The sequence below is a fragment of the Sphaeramia orbicularis genome, chromosome 5 (genome assembly GCF_902148855.1).
Source record: "Sphaeramia orbicularis chromosome 5, fSphaOr1.1, whole genome shotgun sequence".
Lineage (NCBI taxonomy): Eukaryota > Metazoa > Chordata > Actinopteri > Kurtiformes > Apogonidae > Sphaeramia > Sphaeramia orbicularis.
Window position 1 is genome coordinate 24,722,576 of NC_043961.1, and position 15,633 is coordinate 24,738,208.

Genomic DNA, 15,633 nt, shown 5'->3' on the forward strand with positions numbered 1-15,633 from the left:
TTGTCATACACCTGCCTTACATATGCTACATTAAGATAAAAAATGGAGGAAAAACATCTACAAAGAAAAAAAACAGAAGTTAAGTTGCCTTTGCATAAATAAAAAAGAATTAATACAGTTACAATCAACAGCACAAATGGTTTTAACAATAATTAATAAATGTAGTTCTATTACAAGTGTCAGTCAGCTGGCACAGTGAAATTTTAATGACAGTTAGGTTACACAGTTTTCTTTTAGTGTCTATTCTACCACCCACTGCTTAGAAGGACTTGAACAGGGAGAACTGCAGACCAGCAGCCTGCTACCTGTTTTATATGATAATTTATAGAGCTGTATGTGAACACTCAACGCAGCCATAAAGTATTATGTGACTGCATATGCTACAGTCCTGCAGTATGTGTTATAACACAGCTATCATCAAATCAAATAATTTTCAGCGAAAGCTTCATACCACAAAGGACACTGGAGTTGGATATGTCTGGCTTTACCCACTCAAACCAAGTACCCCCTGTCAAGCATTAGACACATAGAGCAGTGGGTGGCTCTAATATGGCTATGCCTCATAAAAACACCATTCAGTTAAATGAGGTGAAATCACAAAGCCAGTTGCTGCATACAATGTGTGTGTATGTGTGTGTGAATGTGCATCGGGTAATCTGTGTAACGGATACAGCCGATGCCATCTGTTTAACCTCCCCACTCTTCTGTGGCTAGCCCTCCACTGTGTGGGCGTCCAAGTATATGTGTGTGTGTGGCGCCCTACAGAGTGCTTAGCAGAGTGTGGAGGTCCCATTTCCATAGATGAAACACTTAAGAAGGGAAGTGAGGGGGCTTGTTGTGATACGGATGCAGACAAACAAACACCCAGGCAGTTTGGTCCAGTTCATAGACCATAACGGACAAAGGCATTTCAGGTGCTCTCATTCAGTTCATTCCCTGGTGACCTGTAGCCAACAGTTAGACTCCAAGCATTAGGGGTCTAGATCAACTGAACTACCAAAATAATGGTCCTAAAGCTATTCCAAACAAAGTAACGATTTCTCCGTATTAAACCTCCTACTTGTAGCAGTATTGAGTTATTTAACAAAGAACCTACTCACAAAAGATTTTGCATCAGTAATATTCCAGCAGAACTTTGTCCATTAAGTTTTACACATCAGGATAATTTGCCCTCATTTTGCATCTGAGTTATCCATATTTCATCACAGGATAGGCCCACAATGTAAACTACAAAACCCTCAAACTGCAACTTTAGGTAGCAGGGATTCACACACAGGGCTCTCCTTCTGAAGCTGTTAATCTCAAATTACTGGTTTATAAAGTGGAGGCATTGTAATAAACCGTCCTGAAGTCCATCAGTGCTGTAAGGACAGTTTTTAAGTACCTGACATTTTGCCCCAAACATGATGATGATGATGATGCTGAGCAAAAGCAGAACCTCCGAGTTTATGGGTGCCGGCCATATTCATCCCAGAGTAAAATCTATGTAGGTGCTCATCCCCAAAGCTTCAGTCATACTCACTGATATATTAGTTAAAAAGGACAATAATAGAAAAAGTCAAGCAGCATTTCTAAATTTATAAAACTATTTCATAGATTAAAATGTAATAAACTATTTACCAGCACAGTGAAAATACTGTTGCCTCTTCTAGTCAAACACGCCAATTAGATGGATCTCAGTGCAGATGATTTTCTATGTGTAACTGAATCATTGAATCTTGTTTGCTGTGGTTGTACCACGAGGGTCACCAGATGCACCAGTTTGGCAACGCTTCATGCTCGATTTAGACTTGAAACCCCAATGGTCTGGCAACACAGGGAATATGTCTATGGGAGTAAACCAGGGAAAAACAGACAAATGTGAGGCTGTGATTGTGTGTGTGTTTGCACACATGTGGCACTTAGAGGATGAGACCTTTTGGTCTCCACCTCACATGGTGAGAAACGCTTCCTTGGAAATCAATTATGTAAATACTGAATTATGCAAATGGTACATTTGAATAAATCTATGTGTTTGGGGAGAAAAGATTTTGGTGTGGTTTTCTAGTTGGAGTCAGGAGAAGAGAGTGAGAGAGTTGGAGAGATGAGGATAGAAGGATAAATGAGGATTAGGCTAGAGAATGTCACTGGCACACAATTTGTGCAGTCAAAGTCCTGATTTGGCTTTTTAATTAGCGAGGAAGAGATGGTGAGAATGGGAGAAAGACAAGAAATACAGACATGCAGAGGAAAATAAGCTAATTCACTGACACTTTCTTCCTGTCATATGTCTAGGGGAATCCAGAAAATACAGTTAGTGCATTCATCATGTTTGCCAGTAATAAAGGCCATCGGTTCAGTTGAGTGCTTTCACCCTAGCTTGTGTTTAGCGGATGGCTGGCTTGGATGAACTTCCTGAGTGTTTTTGTATGGACACACTAAATCAGCCACACAGCAATTTGTGATATACAGGACAGCAGTTCCCTATATCTGTATGTACATGAAACTGAATATGCACCTTCACCAGAAGCAGTCACTGACAGCCCAAAGACTTTTTGCCCACATTTCGTCAACAGGCAGATATTATGTGAATAAGAGGCTTACTAGTACATGCACTCCAAATGCACAGCCAGGAAACACTTCAAGTACAAATTCATCAGCTTCACACTCACACCTGTATGTGATGTACACACCACCATTCAACCAAATAAACCAAAATGACACAAGCACAGTTAGCATAGCTGTTTGCTCATTAAACACATGTTCTCATCTGAGTCAACCAGGGTTAAATGAATTAACACTTCATCTTCAACCTATTTTCCCACCACAGACTGTCAAGAGAGGCAAAGGGGATGACAGAGAGAGAAAGAGAGGATAGGAAGAGAAAAATCTCAGCTGAAGAGGAGAGAGAATTTTGGTAAAGAATGAAGTAAATGAGAGCAGATCAGAGAAGAAACAAGGGCAGTAGTGTGAAACCAGTAGGGAGAGGGAGAGAAACAGTAGAATCGATCTTCGCTCATTTCCTCCAGTTGGGGATTCTTCACATTCAGCTTAAAACATTCCACAAAGCAAATTTCCAAAATCTGACAACAATGCACTCATTTTTTCCAAACAAAACTGGTGAAAATGTATGAAGGCAAACTATTTGTGTTGTAATATGTCCATCGTATCCAGACACATAAAACAGCTCATTCAACTTTCATTACACAATAATCCAGAGCAAGAGCAAAACTAACAATCAATATTAGTGAACAGTGAAATAATAGGAAATGTCTTGCACATTATACCTGTTTGGATCCTCAGTAGTTTGGGTCCAAACTAAGACACGTTCATACAAACCTAATCTCAAATGATTCTGTGTCAGAAAAGCAGATTAAATGTTCATAACTGTAGAGGTACTGGCTATACAAATCCAATTCAATGACATACTCCTAGACCCAGTCTGTGCAATGATGTATTAGGTAACGATGGTAGGTGGAACTTTAGACCCACAATCTGCTTAGAGGATGTTAAATCTTAAAAGTTCAAAACATTTGACTCATGCTTTTATTGTTGTATCATTAACATTCCTCCCCTTAATAATAACAGGCATCTGGGAAACTGTACATTTCCTCTGGATATTAAGTCTGGTCCAGCTGTCTCATTACATAACGACTGCTTTCTGATAGGAGAGGTATTACACTCCTACACATTTGTCCTTTGAACCGACAGGATTTGTGCATGCCGCTCCCCCCTCACTTATGGCTCTGCACCGATCAAAATCTCCTCAGCCGGTGCGCGCTCTGCTCGTCAGCAATTACCGCTGCTCGAGACGATGGAGAATGACTGTGTGTGAATATGTGTGTGAGTGAGCTTAGCTGCTTTAACATGCAGAAAAGATGTCAAGTCTGTGATTAAACTAGCTGATAACAACCAATTTAGCTGCGTGTGTTCATGTGTGTGTGAATCGCAATAGTATTTAATATTGTCAGCTACAACGAGACAGAAAGTTTAGATGATATCCGTGCATGCACTGTTAAAGTCTAGAACAGCCGCACCCTTTCACTGAGTGGGTGAAGGGGAATGTTCACCCACTCAATGTCAACATAAACGTCTATAACTCCACTGCTATATATAAGCTCGTTTTCCAATCCATCCGTTTTCGTTTTCATTTATTTCTCCTCTTTTCATCTCCCCTGGATCCTGACACCGATTGTCTCCCTCTCTTTCACTCTCTCGTCCACTGTCTTGCACTAACAAGCAGCGTTGGCTATCGAGGCGCCTGGCTGTTGGACTCAGACATCTGAATCTATTACTACGCCACGCTTCAAGTCTCAGCTATTACAGCCTGCCTCTGTCCGTGGTTCTGTTTCCAGTGTCTCTGTGTGTTTGTGTACCTACACCACTACCTGCCTTCTACTGAATATTTGTGGAAACGACTCTGGTTAACATTCACAGATGTCTTATGGGAAACAGAGGATGCTGATATTCAGCTATATTAAATAACTGTGGGCATCTGTGAGCACATGTAAAATGCCAGACTAACTTAAATGCCAGTATCTCACATGAGAGATCCTAACTGAGCACAACTGTGCATATGAGCTATAGCTGAACAATGACTAGACACTGAATGGATGCACTGTGTTAATAGGAAAGCATCTAATTGTTGTATTGTACTGTTGGCTTTGCCTGTTAATCTCAACAATGATGTGGTACCGTCTGCTAAAAAAGGAGGATTTATGGTTCTTATTCCTATATATAGTCTCCTTGGGTCAACAAAAAGCAAATCCATCCAGAGATTGTCTAGGAATTGGCTGCATACAGCTGAACATACATATCCATCTGGTGCATTTGGAGCCCTCAAATCAGCTGAAGTGATCTAAGCTGACAGCAAAGAATGTGAAGTGGGTGAGCCAGTGATGCATTTGACTGCAAACAACCCTACAGAGTCAGATAGTAGGAGGAAATGATGACAAGTTTTACAATAACCAGGAAGGTACAAGGAATGACAACTTAAAAATACAATCACTAAAGAAATCAATAAAAGCAAGACAATTAGAGGAACATAAACAACAATACACACACTACAACAGAGAGTACTATTTTGCGATCAAAGACAAATATATTTTCAATCTAAGTAGCAATGGGGGGGGGGGTTATGGTTTGCAAGAACATCTTGCAACTGAAAAGCTGAAAATTTAGGGTGGAAAAAAACACACATTTTCACCTTTGTAAAGTGTTATTTTGCAGTGTCTGGACAGAAACATAGCATCACAGTTAACATGTGTGACATTGTCTGCTATGGACTGAGTGGTTGTCATCTCAAGTTTGACTTTAATGAATGTTGCTATTTTCACCCTGGTTTTCGTCATCTTTCTTTTGGACAGTGTCAAATGCATCGCTCTGGGTCATCCCTTACAAATATCCAGGCACAAATACACAGGGACAGAAAAAGCAGGGACTAAGGCGTTGAAAAAGAGAACGATAAAAGATTGGAGACCAAGGAGGGTGAATTAATGCCGGGAAAACATGTTGCCCAGAAGCACATGTTGCTCTGCAGATCACGCACATGAGTGTTTACCCCAGCATGTTAAATATGTTTCAACAATGCCATCTAGTGATCATTTGTGAAATTGCATGATGTTTCCTTAACCTTATCTATCCAAGGCTATCAATAAGCACCAATACCTAGCCACTAGTAGAGCTAAACAGGAACAGGGTTTGTCTAAGTACACAGCATTAAATTTTACAACACTTCTTTGAATTGCTATTTAAAAGCCTATTTATCAATATACAATATATGAGAGAAGAAGTGCCTTATTTGCTGCCTAAATGCCTACACAACAATCTGGCTATGCCGTTGGAGAAAACATGAGGTGTGAGAGAAGAGAGATATCAGTGGCAGTCGCACCTCTTTTCACACATCTCAGCTGACAATGTAAGACTGTTTACAGTCCATGTTAAATGCTTGCAAAAAGAAGTCTTTGTTTCAACAAAATCCTAAGCAAAAACACCTATGATTCTTTTCTCCCAAGTATTCAAACAAATAGATAAAGGCTTGTGGCTTTATTTAGACTTTTCCTCTAGCTCCATCTGCAGGTTGAGATTGCTTATTTTTAGTGACATATCTTTTAACAGTTATATTACACCACATTGGTGAGGCCATGCTTGGAGTATGGGAGTATCATCTTAGTGGGGTACAACAAAAGTCAGGCTGCACAGCTGGAGAGGGTGCAAAAGAGAGCTTTGAAGATCATCTCCAGAGAGGATCCATACCTGAGCTCCCCACATTGCAGAGCAGGAGACAGCAGGCTGCTGTGCAGTTGGCCAGAGAGATGGATCACAGCGAACACCCACTGTACCAACTGCTGCCTAAAACCAGAGCTGAGAGCTCCCAGAGACTTTTATGTAACAGAAATAACATCTCTGAGTACTTATGTCATACCAGCAGACTTAAGCAGTCTGTACTTTCAACAGCAGTCAGACTGTACAATTAGGACTTAAAGAATTAATCTGTTAGTTGATTATTCAAGACTGTTTCATGTGTTTTACCTCTGTGTGTTTTATCTTTTGTAAATTCAGCTGAAAGTCAGTTTTTGTAACTGTATGCATGAATCAATAAACTCAAACTCAAATTACACACTCACTGGCTACTTCATTAGATACACCTTGCTGGTACCACATACACTATATAAAGTGGCCAGTAAGGGTATATGCTGCTGAAGCCCATTTGGCATGTTGTACATTCAGAGATGGTCTTCTGCGTCCCAGGTTTGTAACAAGTGGTTATTTCAGCTACTGTTGCCTTTCTATCACCTCAAACCACTTTGGCGATTCTCCTCTGTCCTCAGGAATCAACAAGGCATTTTCAAGAGAACCACAGCTCAATGGATACTCTCTTTTTCTGACCATTTTCCATAAACCCTGGAAATGTTTGTGTGTGAAAATAGCAGTTTAGCACCCTGTCCTGCAACAACCATACTACACTGAAAGCCAATTAAATCATTTCTTCCCCATTTGGATGCTTGGTTTGAACTTCAGCAGGTCGCCTTGACCATGTCTACATGCCAAAATGCACCAATTTGCTACCATATGATTGGCCCTTTAGATATTTGCTTTGACACGCAGTTGAAAAAGTGTACCTAATAAAGTGGCCAGTGACTCTCTGTCAACGCATACCCAAAGAATTAGTGCTCTGTGCCTTTTAACATCAGAATTTAGACTCAAATTTCTGGGCAACTATTGCCATGAAGTGCTGCCCCTGACCACATTAACCTTTTCATTTTTAGCACCATCATCAATTTAATGTCCATTTTTGTAGTGCCAGATACTTCCTTGTCATTGTCTTCAGAGTAAGCTAACATAATCACTGGTTAGCATCAGAATGACAAGATGCTAAAATTACTATTTAGTTTACAAAAAAGAAAATAGGCTCACATAGACCTATTTCTCAGTGACAGAATAACAACAGCCAGCTTTTAATATACACGACTACAAACAAATCAACTGGCAGGTTACAAACGTTCACCTGAGATGCCTGCAAACCTAGTGAAGTCTATTCTTCTCAGCCACCTAGGAAGCAGCTGAAATTCAACAGCTTAGAGCAGATGCTTGTTAGTGTTTGTGTGTGTGTAGGTGTAAGCTGTCCCACAGTGAATGTCTGTGCATACTAATAGTGTATTATTTGCAACGCGAATGACACCTCTGAGGCGGAGAGAGTAGTTGAGGGAAGAAAACAAACACAGGGGGTGCTAATGAAAGAAAGAAGATGAGAAGACTAGGCGTTTATGTAACTTGTCTCCTCTGTCTTCAAGGCGTAACTGTTTCGGCCTAAGTATGTAGTCCGAGAACAAGGTAGGCAGACATGAGAAGTTTGTCCAGCAGAATGTGGGGAAAGACACAGAGTCCTATTGAGGAACAAGGAGAGTATATTCAGGAGGAGGGTATTTAAAATCAAGGATCAGTGAATCTGTTAAACCACGGGCCATTTGTTTCCAGTCGGAATCATTTCAATGTAACACAAAACAACGGATTAGTTGGTAGCAAGAGGTTCATTCATATAAAACTGAGTAATGATCAGAAAACAGCAAAGGCAAGATAAAATTCATAATCAACGCTTCATAATGCAACAGTTTATTTTTGCTCTTCTTTGGCTCGTTCAGTGAGTTTTAGCGGTAGAGAAACAATACTTGTACTGTTGGATTTGCTTAGTAGCCTTGTAGTTAGGTTGGCGATGCAAAGTTTGTCGCATTGGACTGTGTTTTATGAAATATTCCTGACATATACTGGTCTTGGACTGTTGGCTTGTTTCACATATTTGCACATTTAAGTGCTCTTTTTAGTTGTGTTCTGTTGTCTGACAATAGTTTTTGCTGATGTTCTTCTGGTTACGTGGATTTATAAAATGTGCATATAGCTACAAGTACTGCATAGCATTGCCATGGCAACACAGATGAAATTATGGGCACTGAGGGCAATTGGGCTTAAGAGGCTACAGTATGGAGAAAAAGTATGAAATAGCTGCTTAAAGTCATCAGTTGTATAGTGCATTATAATGACAGTGCTATTTTAAGTTGAAGCCACACCAGAGGACAATACCTTAAAGTTTGAGCAACCAGTCATTGGGCAACAATTCCATACTAAATTGATTATGTTCTTCATGTATTCGATTCCAAACGTTCATTAGAGATTTTTCTTTGGATCAGACAAGTAGAACTGAGGAAAGATGTTTTTACCAGCTCATGGTTTCGGCTGTAGCCGTTAGCAGATAACAACACCTTCCCTTAAGTTTACTTGTCTGACCACAAGAAAAATCTGTAACAAATTCCATACCAACTTTTAAGCACAATGTTAGTCATGTGGTAGGAGAGGAAACGACTTCTGCACTTCCTGTTGAATCTCTGTGAGACTTTAAAGAATGCGGACCATTATTGAAGATTCTGGGCAATAACAATAAGGAGGAATATAAAAAGGGGTCACTGAAAGCTGTATTGGCTAATCACTGTCAAGACTCTGTCAGACACGTCTCCAGTTTGTAGATTCAGTTTTCCAGAGCAGCATGAAACAGTGCTGCATAATCCATCTTTGTATTTCATTCAAGCTTAAAACAGAGAGAAGACAGACAAGAGAAATGTGTTTATTTACCAATTCTGGGTTTTTTGTGATATACTTTAAATTATTTTTGGGATGAGTGACAAATTATCATAAAATGAATATAAAAAAAAAAAAAACAGTGTAGTAAGCTGTAGGGCCCCCTGTATTCCCACATTAGGGGCTTTGATGATTGCGGTGGAGAACACAGTTACTGGTCTACTGATGTTCAACAGGGTTTGAGATCTGGTGACACAGCCTTGGCATATAATCCAAATCTTGTACAAACTCCTCATACTCTATGAGTATGGACTGTAATCATGGAAGAAACCTCTCCCTTTTCAGGTTTTTCCTACAATTTGATAACCATCTATCCAACAACAGCACCACCTTTATTACATTAAAGTCTGTGTAAAAGAAATTCAGAGATTTCTTCCTAAACACACTAGTACTGGGTAATGATCTACTGCTTTTCTTCTGTGTTTTCGATCTGTTTTGCTGGCCAGAAGTCATAGTCTGATGATGCACTGGAGATATGTTTAGTATGACAGCTCCCCCAGAACTACTAACCTGATAAAAACTAAAACTATTTTATCCAAGTCAGTAACATAATGAGTTAATATGCATCAGCTGTAGAAAAATATGGTTCTTTGCAGACTGAGAGGGAGAGACTTGATTCTTGGAAAGGCCTCTGTATGTTTGCGCAACTCAAATAATCCTGCTAGACAGAGCAACCACTTCTGGGATCATTGTGGTTTTTGACACTTCCTAGAGGCTGCTCCATTCCCATGTTAGAGCAAAGGCTGACCACCTTCACCTTTTTTTGAAAAAAACAAAACACAAATCTTTGGGGTTTTTTTGTTAGAATTTCTTACACCTAATTTTATATCTCTTCATTATATTTAAAAACTATTAGCAATAAAGGATGTACTCAAGTGTAGATGAACATTACAAGTGGATATGCTCCAACAATGCACAGACACACCTCAGAAATGATGTAAACAGAGTCTGTACAGGTATGCACACACACACACACACATATAGACATACACACACATACACAGTCAGAGCAGTGGCAGTTGGTGCTGACACAGAGAGTAAATGGCTAATGTGAGTGTTTGTGACAGGCAGCCTGAGGCAGCATGGGGAGCAGCTCAGCTCTCTGACAGGTGTTCCCTCCATGCTCAACTCCTCACCCCCTCACCCCAACTTTAACACTAATAGGGGATGCTATATATACGTGTTTGTGCATTACAACAGCTTTACAGCATTGAATGTGTTTCCATTTGTGCGTCTTCTCCTCTGGGAAATAAAGCAGCTCCTAAACTACTCTAAGTGGAGTACTTTCAGATGAACTAAGGAGAGAGAGTGAGGTGGAGTGAATCTTCCTTCAAGACTCCAGCTGGGTAGACGGTGGTGTATTCAAGGTCAATGGATAATGCAAAAGAAAAAAAAAAAAAAAAAAAAGAGGGAAGCCCACCTGCTAAGAAGACAGACACTGTAGCAATAGTACTTTTGAATCAGACACCCACTCTTTGAATTTCCTCAAAAGCTGAAGCAATACTGAGTATAGAAATGCAGTTTATCTTTTAATCTTGGGATTCTATTCCCCTAGGTGGAGGTGTTCTTAAGTATGTGTGACATTTAGACACAGGAGAAATCACGCTGAGGAACAACAGCTGTGTGCAAGAGTTGAACGGGGAAAAAACGTGAAAGTCAGAGGTGAGGCAGAACAATGGAGGTAGGCGAGAAAGAGGGGGAGGTGGGAATTGTGAGAAAGTACAGAGGGATCACATAAACATGCAAAATGATGTGCTGTCGAGGCTTCTCTCACATTGAGTACACACCTACTTCAATTCTATCAACACCTGAAAGCAAAAAAAAAAATCATTCTCTTCTTTTTACTTACAGATGTACATCTTTGTGCTTCCATCCAGCTAAACACCAGGGTTGATTTGTATTTGCATAAGCACATGCACATGCAGAAGCACAAAGGAAATCTTTTATCCATAAAAAAGATGACAGAGACAGACAGGCAGTTTTTTCTTCTTGGCAATAGGCAAAGTTAGTGACAAAACCCTAAAGAGGGGATGAAACATATCACTGCTCATCAAAAAGAAGTGTCTCTAGAGTAACACTGTCTTAAATTAAAATATAATACATGCATAGTAGAAGACAGCACTATTCATGTTCCTGCCCTCTCACAATATTCCATATCATAGTTATTATAAAAGCCTGTTGAGTAGACATTCCTGTTTGTTTCCCAACAGGCTAAAAGCACCATCACTGATTTCACCTCTCTATTCAACTGTAGGCACTGTACATTTTCAACATTCCAATAAGTTACCACATTACTTACATTATGTGTTCAGTGCAGAGATTTAGTTTTATTAAGGTTTGTTGAATATTCATTTTCTGAATAAAATGTGTTTCAGTTGCAAATTTTTCATGGATGCACTCATGACAATGGACACATGATTCTTAATGTTGTACTCAGGGTTTTTCCTTAGTTTGTTGAGGGCTCAGGTGCAGTGAAAGCTTTTAACAAACAATTCCAATTTCATAGATAATAAATGACCCCCTGTAAAAAGCCTGCTTTCAGAAGAAACAGAATGCTGTATTTTTTTTTTTTTTTTAAATCTCCAGAGTGATTGTGATTTTTTTTTTGTAATTTGGCTAGGTGCTGTGGGAAAATCCTTATATTGAACAGTAGAAGAAAAAAGTATTCAGAACCTTTATACAGGAGGACTAAAATTTAAGTTCTGCATTCAAATTGCTACTTCAGTAAAAATATGTTTGTATAGTAAGTGTAATCTACTTAAAGGTATAGAAAGTAGAGTAAATATGATATGATGAATGTATGGATTGCACTGCTGTAAATGTTTGGCCTCATTTTAATCACTTTAGAATCTGTTTAATCTACTGCAGTGCACCATATTCTATAGGATCATTGTGTGTTTGAACTGTATATGCTCTGCTTTGTAACAATGCATTTTGAAAGCGCAGTAAGTCACAATCTTGAGTTCATAATCAAAACATTTAGATAAATGTGTTTTTAGCTGGACAGAGAGGGATTTTAAAAAAATTCTTTAAAAAAATCGGAAAAGTAACCAGTAGCTGTTATAAAAATGTATTGGAATAAAAAGTAAAATTATTTCCACTGAGAGGCTGATTAGTAAAATATAAAGTTGCATTAAAGGGAAGTAGTGTACTTCATACGTGAGTACAGTACTTAAATAACAACATTCCAACACTGACAGGCAAAATAAAAAATAAAAAAAAATACTCAAGAGACAGATCTAAAGTTAAGAATCAATCAAACACATAAATAGGAACCAACAGTGTTAAATACCAATAGAAACTATGTCTTATAACTTTCCAAACTGCATGACCACATTTGATTTTACTGATTTCATGAGGTTATCTAAAGATGTGTTATATAGTCATACCATAAGAGGGCACTGTGACATCCTGCTGCAACCAAAACTACATGGACTCTGTCACCTTGAAGCACCAACAGCAATAACTTAAAAAAAGAAATGAAATTACATCTTAGACTCAGTATTATCTCAATCCATGGAAACTCAGACTTCAGCGTACAGGTGCAGGTACATACTAAAGAAAGAGTTTTTGGTTTAGTCGGAAAAACAATAAATTAAAAAGTACACCATAACAAAACAAATCATAGTTTTGACTCTTCCTGTCACTGCAGAAACATGACTCACCAGTAATTTGGCCTTTTCTTGCTCTTCATGGGCCTTTGTTTTCTCCACGATGAGGGCAGGGGTAAGGTCATCCAGGCCGGTGGTTTCAGCAGCTTCTCTTTCTTTCTGGGCCAATCTGGCCAACTGTTGTTGTATTATTGCCTGTTGATGTTCAAAACTAAGGCAGGAGAATTAAAAGGAAAGTTAAAGGAAAGCACCACAATACCACTGATATGATTAACACTAAAAACAGGGACTTTGTGATGTGTTCTGATGACATTTTAACTGACAGTTACTGAGCAGACCATAACATGGCTTGTTCAAAAGATGTTACAGTAAATTCTGTTCCCTAAATGAAATGAAAATATAATATTTGTGGAAGATCACATTATTTACAGTAAGCTTTTATTTCTTTAACCCATAAAAACCCAGTGCTACTCATGTGACAGTTCCAAAATAGTTTTTTCTCTGTATTTACATTTTCTTATGTGATTGATCACCATTTATTATAATATTATCCTCTGAATTTTGCAGTTCTTCAGCAAAAATCAGGTAATTTCCTATATTCAATTTACTGATCATATAGATGTTCATAAAAGCTCAGCTTAAAGTTGAGGGTTATTATATCAGAAACAGAGAAAACTGAAGAAAAAGGGACTTTTTGTAAAAATCTGTCTTTAACTATAACCCAGTGTGTCCATCCACCGTCACTGATCCAACTCCATGGGTTTTACTGGTGACTCAGTGTTGTAGAAGGTGACAGTGTTTCCACAGTAACTACGGAGCCTCTGAACACCCAAATGGGTCATATCTGATGACCATGAAAAGATGACAAACTGCATTTTACACCAATTATTTACATGTTTAATAGGATTAGTGGATCAACAGGTATTAAACAGTTTATATCAGTAGATGTATATCAGTAATTTACTGATATACATGCACACCAAAAGTTCAGGATTACCTTAGTCTAACTCAACTGATACATTTGGCAGAAGTTTATAGCATCATGATCCATCTGTAGCTTTTAAACAGCAGCAGAACTTGCATGGGTACTAATACAGGACACAAGTCATAATATAAAGATAATAAATATTATGCTCTTTAGTTTGTCAAATTCCTTGGGCGGCTTTACAGTGAGAGTGTAAATCTATACATGCTTATGACAGAGTATGAGCTTTTGTAAAGCACATCGACACAGCGACATGTCTGTTATGCAAACACTACATTAGCACAGGCAGTGTTGACAGGTCAATAAATACATATATGCCCTCTGTAAATATCTCACATTAGCAACAAGTGTCTGTTGCGGGAAATATCTGTCACCTCCTGGCTGTTAGTTGACTGTGTCAACACTATGGACTCAACTTATAAATACATCTATACGTTCAGGGATCAAGTGTCAGCACAGTCCATCATGTACCAACTATTGCTTGGTGCACGCTGAAATGTTTCACTATTACTATTAACGTCCAAGCTAAACCAGATATTATTAACATAGAGAAAAACTAGTAAGCGATGGCTCTGTTGTGTTCTTAAATGCCCACATAAGATTTTGACATAATGGAAACTTACTTCTTGCGTATCTCCTCATGTATTTCTGTTGTAGAAGGTCCAGATACTTTTGGACCTGGAAAAAAAAGATTCAGGAAATGAAGTCTTGCTAAAAAAAAAAAAAAATCATTGATATATACATTTTTGCAAATAAACAGTTTCTATAAGTGCACTACATTGAGCTTTTTTAAGCAACAACAAAAAAACAAAATCAATACACAACAGCAGGATTTGACCACTGTTTTCAACTGTCAAAGGAAAAGGAATTCTTGGCTGACCTCCCAGTAGGATGTCTGTGAGAAAAAAAGGTCTTTAACTCGACATACTTGGTTTTTCTTCAGGGGTCGGCTGTGGTGGTGGCGGCTTTGCAATATTAGACCTCTGAGCTTCTCTCATCCGCTGGAGCACATCCTCTGAGAGCTACACAGGAAATATAAACATCTGTACATATAAACACACACAAGGCATTTGGGATTCTTACTGATGAAACAGTATATTCTCTAACTTGCTGAAGTGTATCTGAAGAAGTCACTGCTTTGAGTAACACCTGTTTTTTACCTCCGCCAAGGAGGTTATGTTTTTGCCGGCGTTGGTTTGTCTGTCTGTCTGTGTGCAAGATAACTCAAAAGTTATGGACGGATTTGGATGAAAATTTCAGGAAATGTTGATACTGGCACAAGGAACAAATGGTTAAATTTTGGTGGTGATCGGGAGGGACACTGATCTGCCTTGGCAGAGGTCCTCGCTCTTTGAGTGCTCTTCTAGTTTTTTATGCATTTTTCTTTACTGCCTTTTCCAAATATTTTCTCACACACATTCATGCCACTCCTCTAACTCAATATCAACACATCCAGACCAGTAAAGTTGTAATCGTGCATTTCGTTGTCAGGTAGTAACCAGGAATGGAGCAGGAGAGCGCCACTAAAACCTTTATATCAGGGGTGGGCAATCCTGGTCCTCGAGGGCCGGTATCCTGCACGTTTTAGATGTTTCCCTCTTCCTGCACACCTGAAGGTCATTATCAGGCTTCTGCAGAGCTTGATGATAGGCTTATCATGTGAACCAGGTGTGTTGGAAGAGAGAAACATTTAAAACATGCAGGATACCGGCCCTCAAGGACCAGAATTGCCCACCCCTGCTCTGCATAAAAGGTGTGTGAGGGCCCCTGGGGGTCAAACATGTAAATTCATGTAGCATATCAAATTATTCAATTTCAAACCCACAAGCTCAGACTGAGATTGTAGTTAAAGGTATTACATTACACATTATGTCCACATTAAAACAGATCCAAAAACCTGAAGTTTGAATGAAAAGTCTGTCCATTTTA

At 38.9% G+C, this 15,633-nt stretch overlaps 1 protein-coding gene across 2 annotated transcripts in view; it reads right to left on the reverse strand.

Moving 5' to 3' along the window:
* chchd6b (coiled-coil-helix-coiled-coil-helix domain containing 6b) overlaps positions 1–15,633 on the reverse strand; it is a 68,797-nt gene that overhangs the window by 52,268 nt on the left and 896 nt on the right. For both annotated transcript variants that reach the window (XM_030134894.1, XM_030134893.1), the window contains exons 2-4: positions 14,633–14,726; positions 14,328–14,382; positions 12,774–12,930 (exon numbers count right to left, since the gene is read on the reverse strand). In XM_030134894.1, coding sequence (XP_029990754.1) covers positions 12,774–12,930; positions 14,328–14,382; positions 14,633–14,726 — 306 coding nt within the window. The remainder of the gene's footprint in view (positions 1–12,773; positions 12,931–14,327; positions 14,383–14,632; positions 14,727–15,633) is intronic.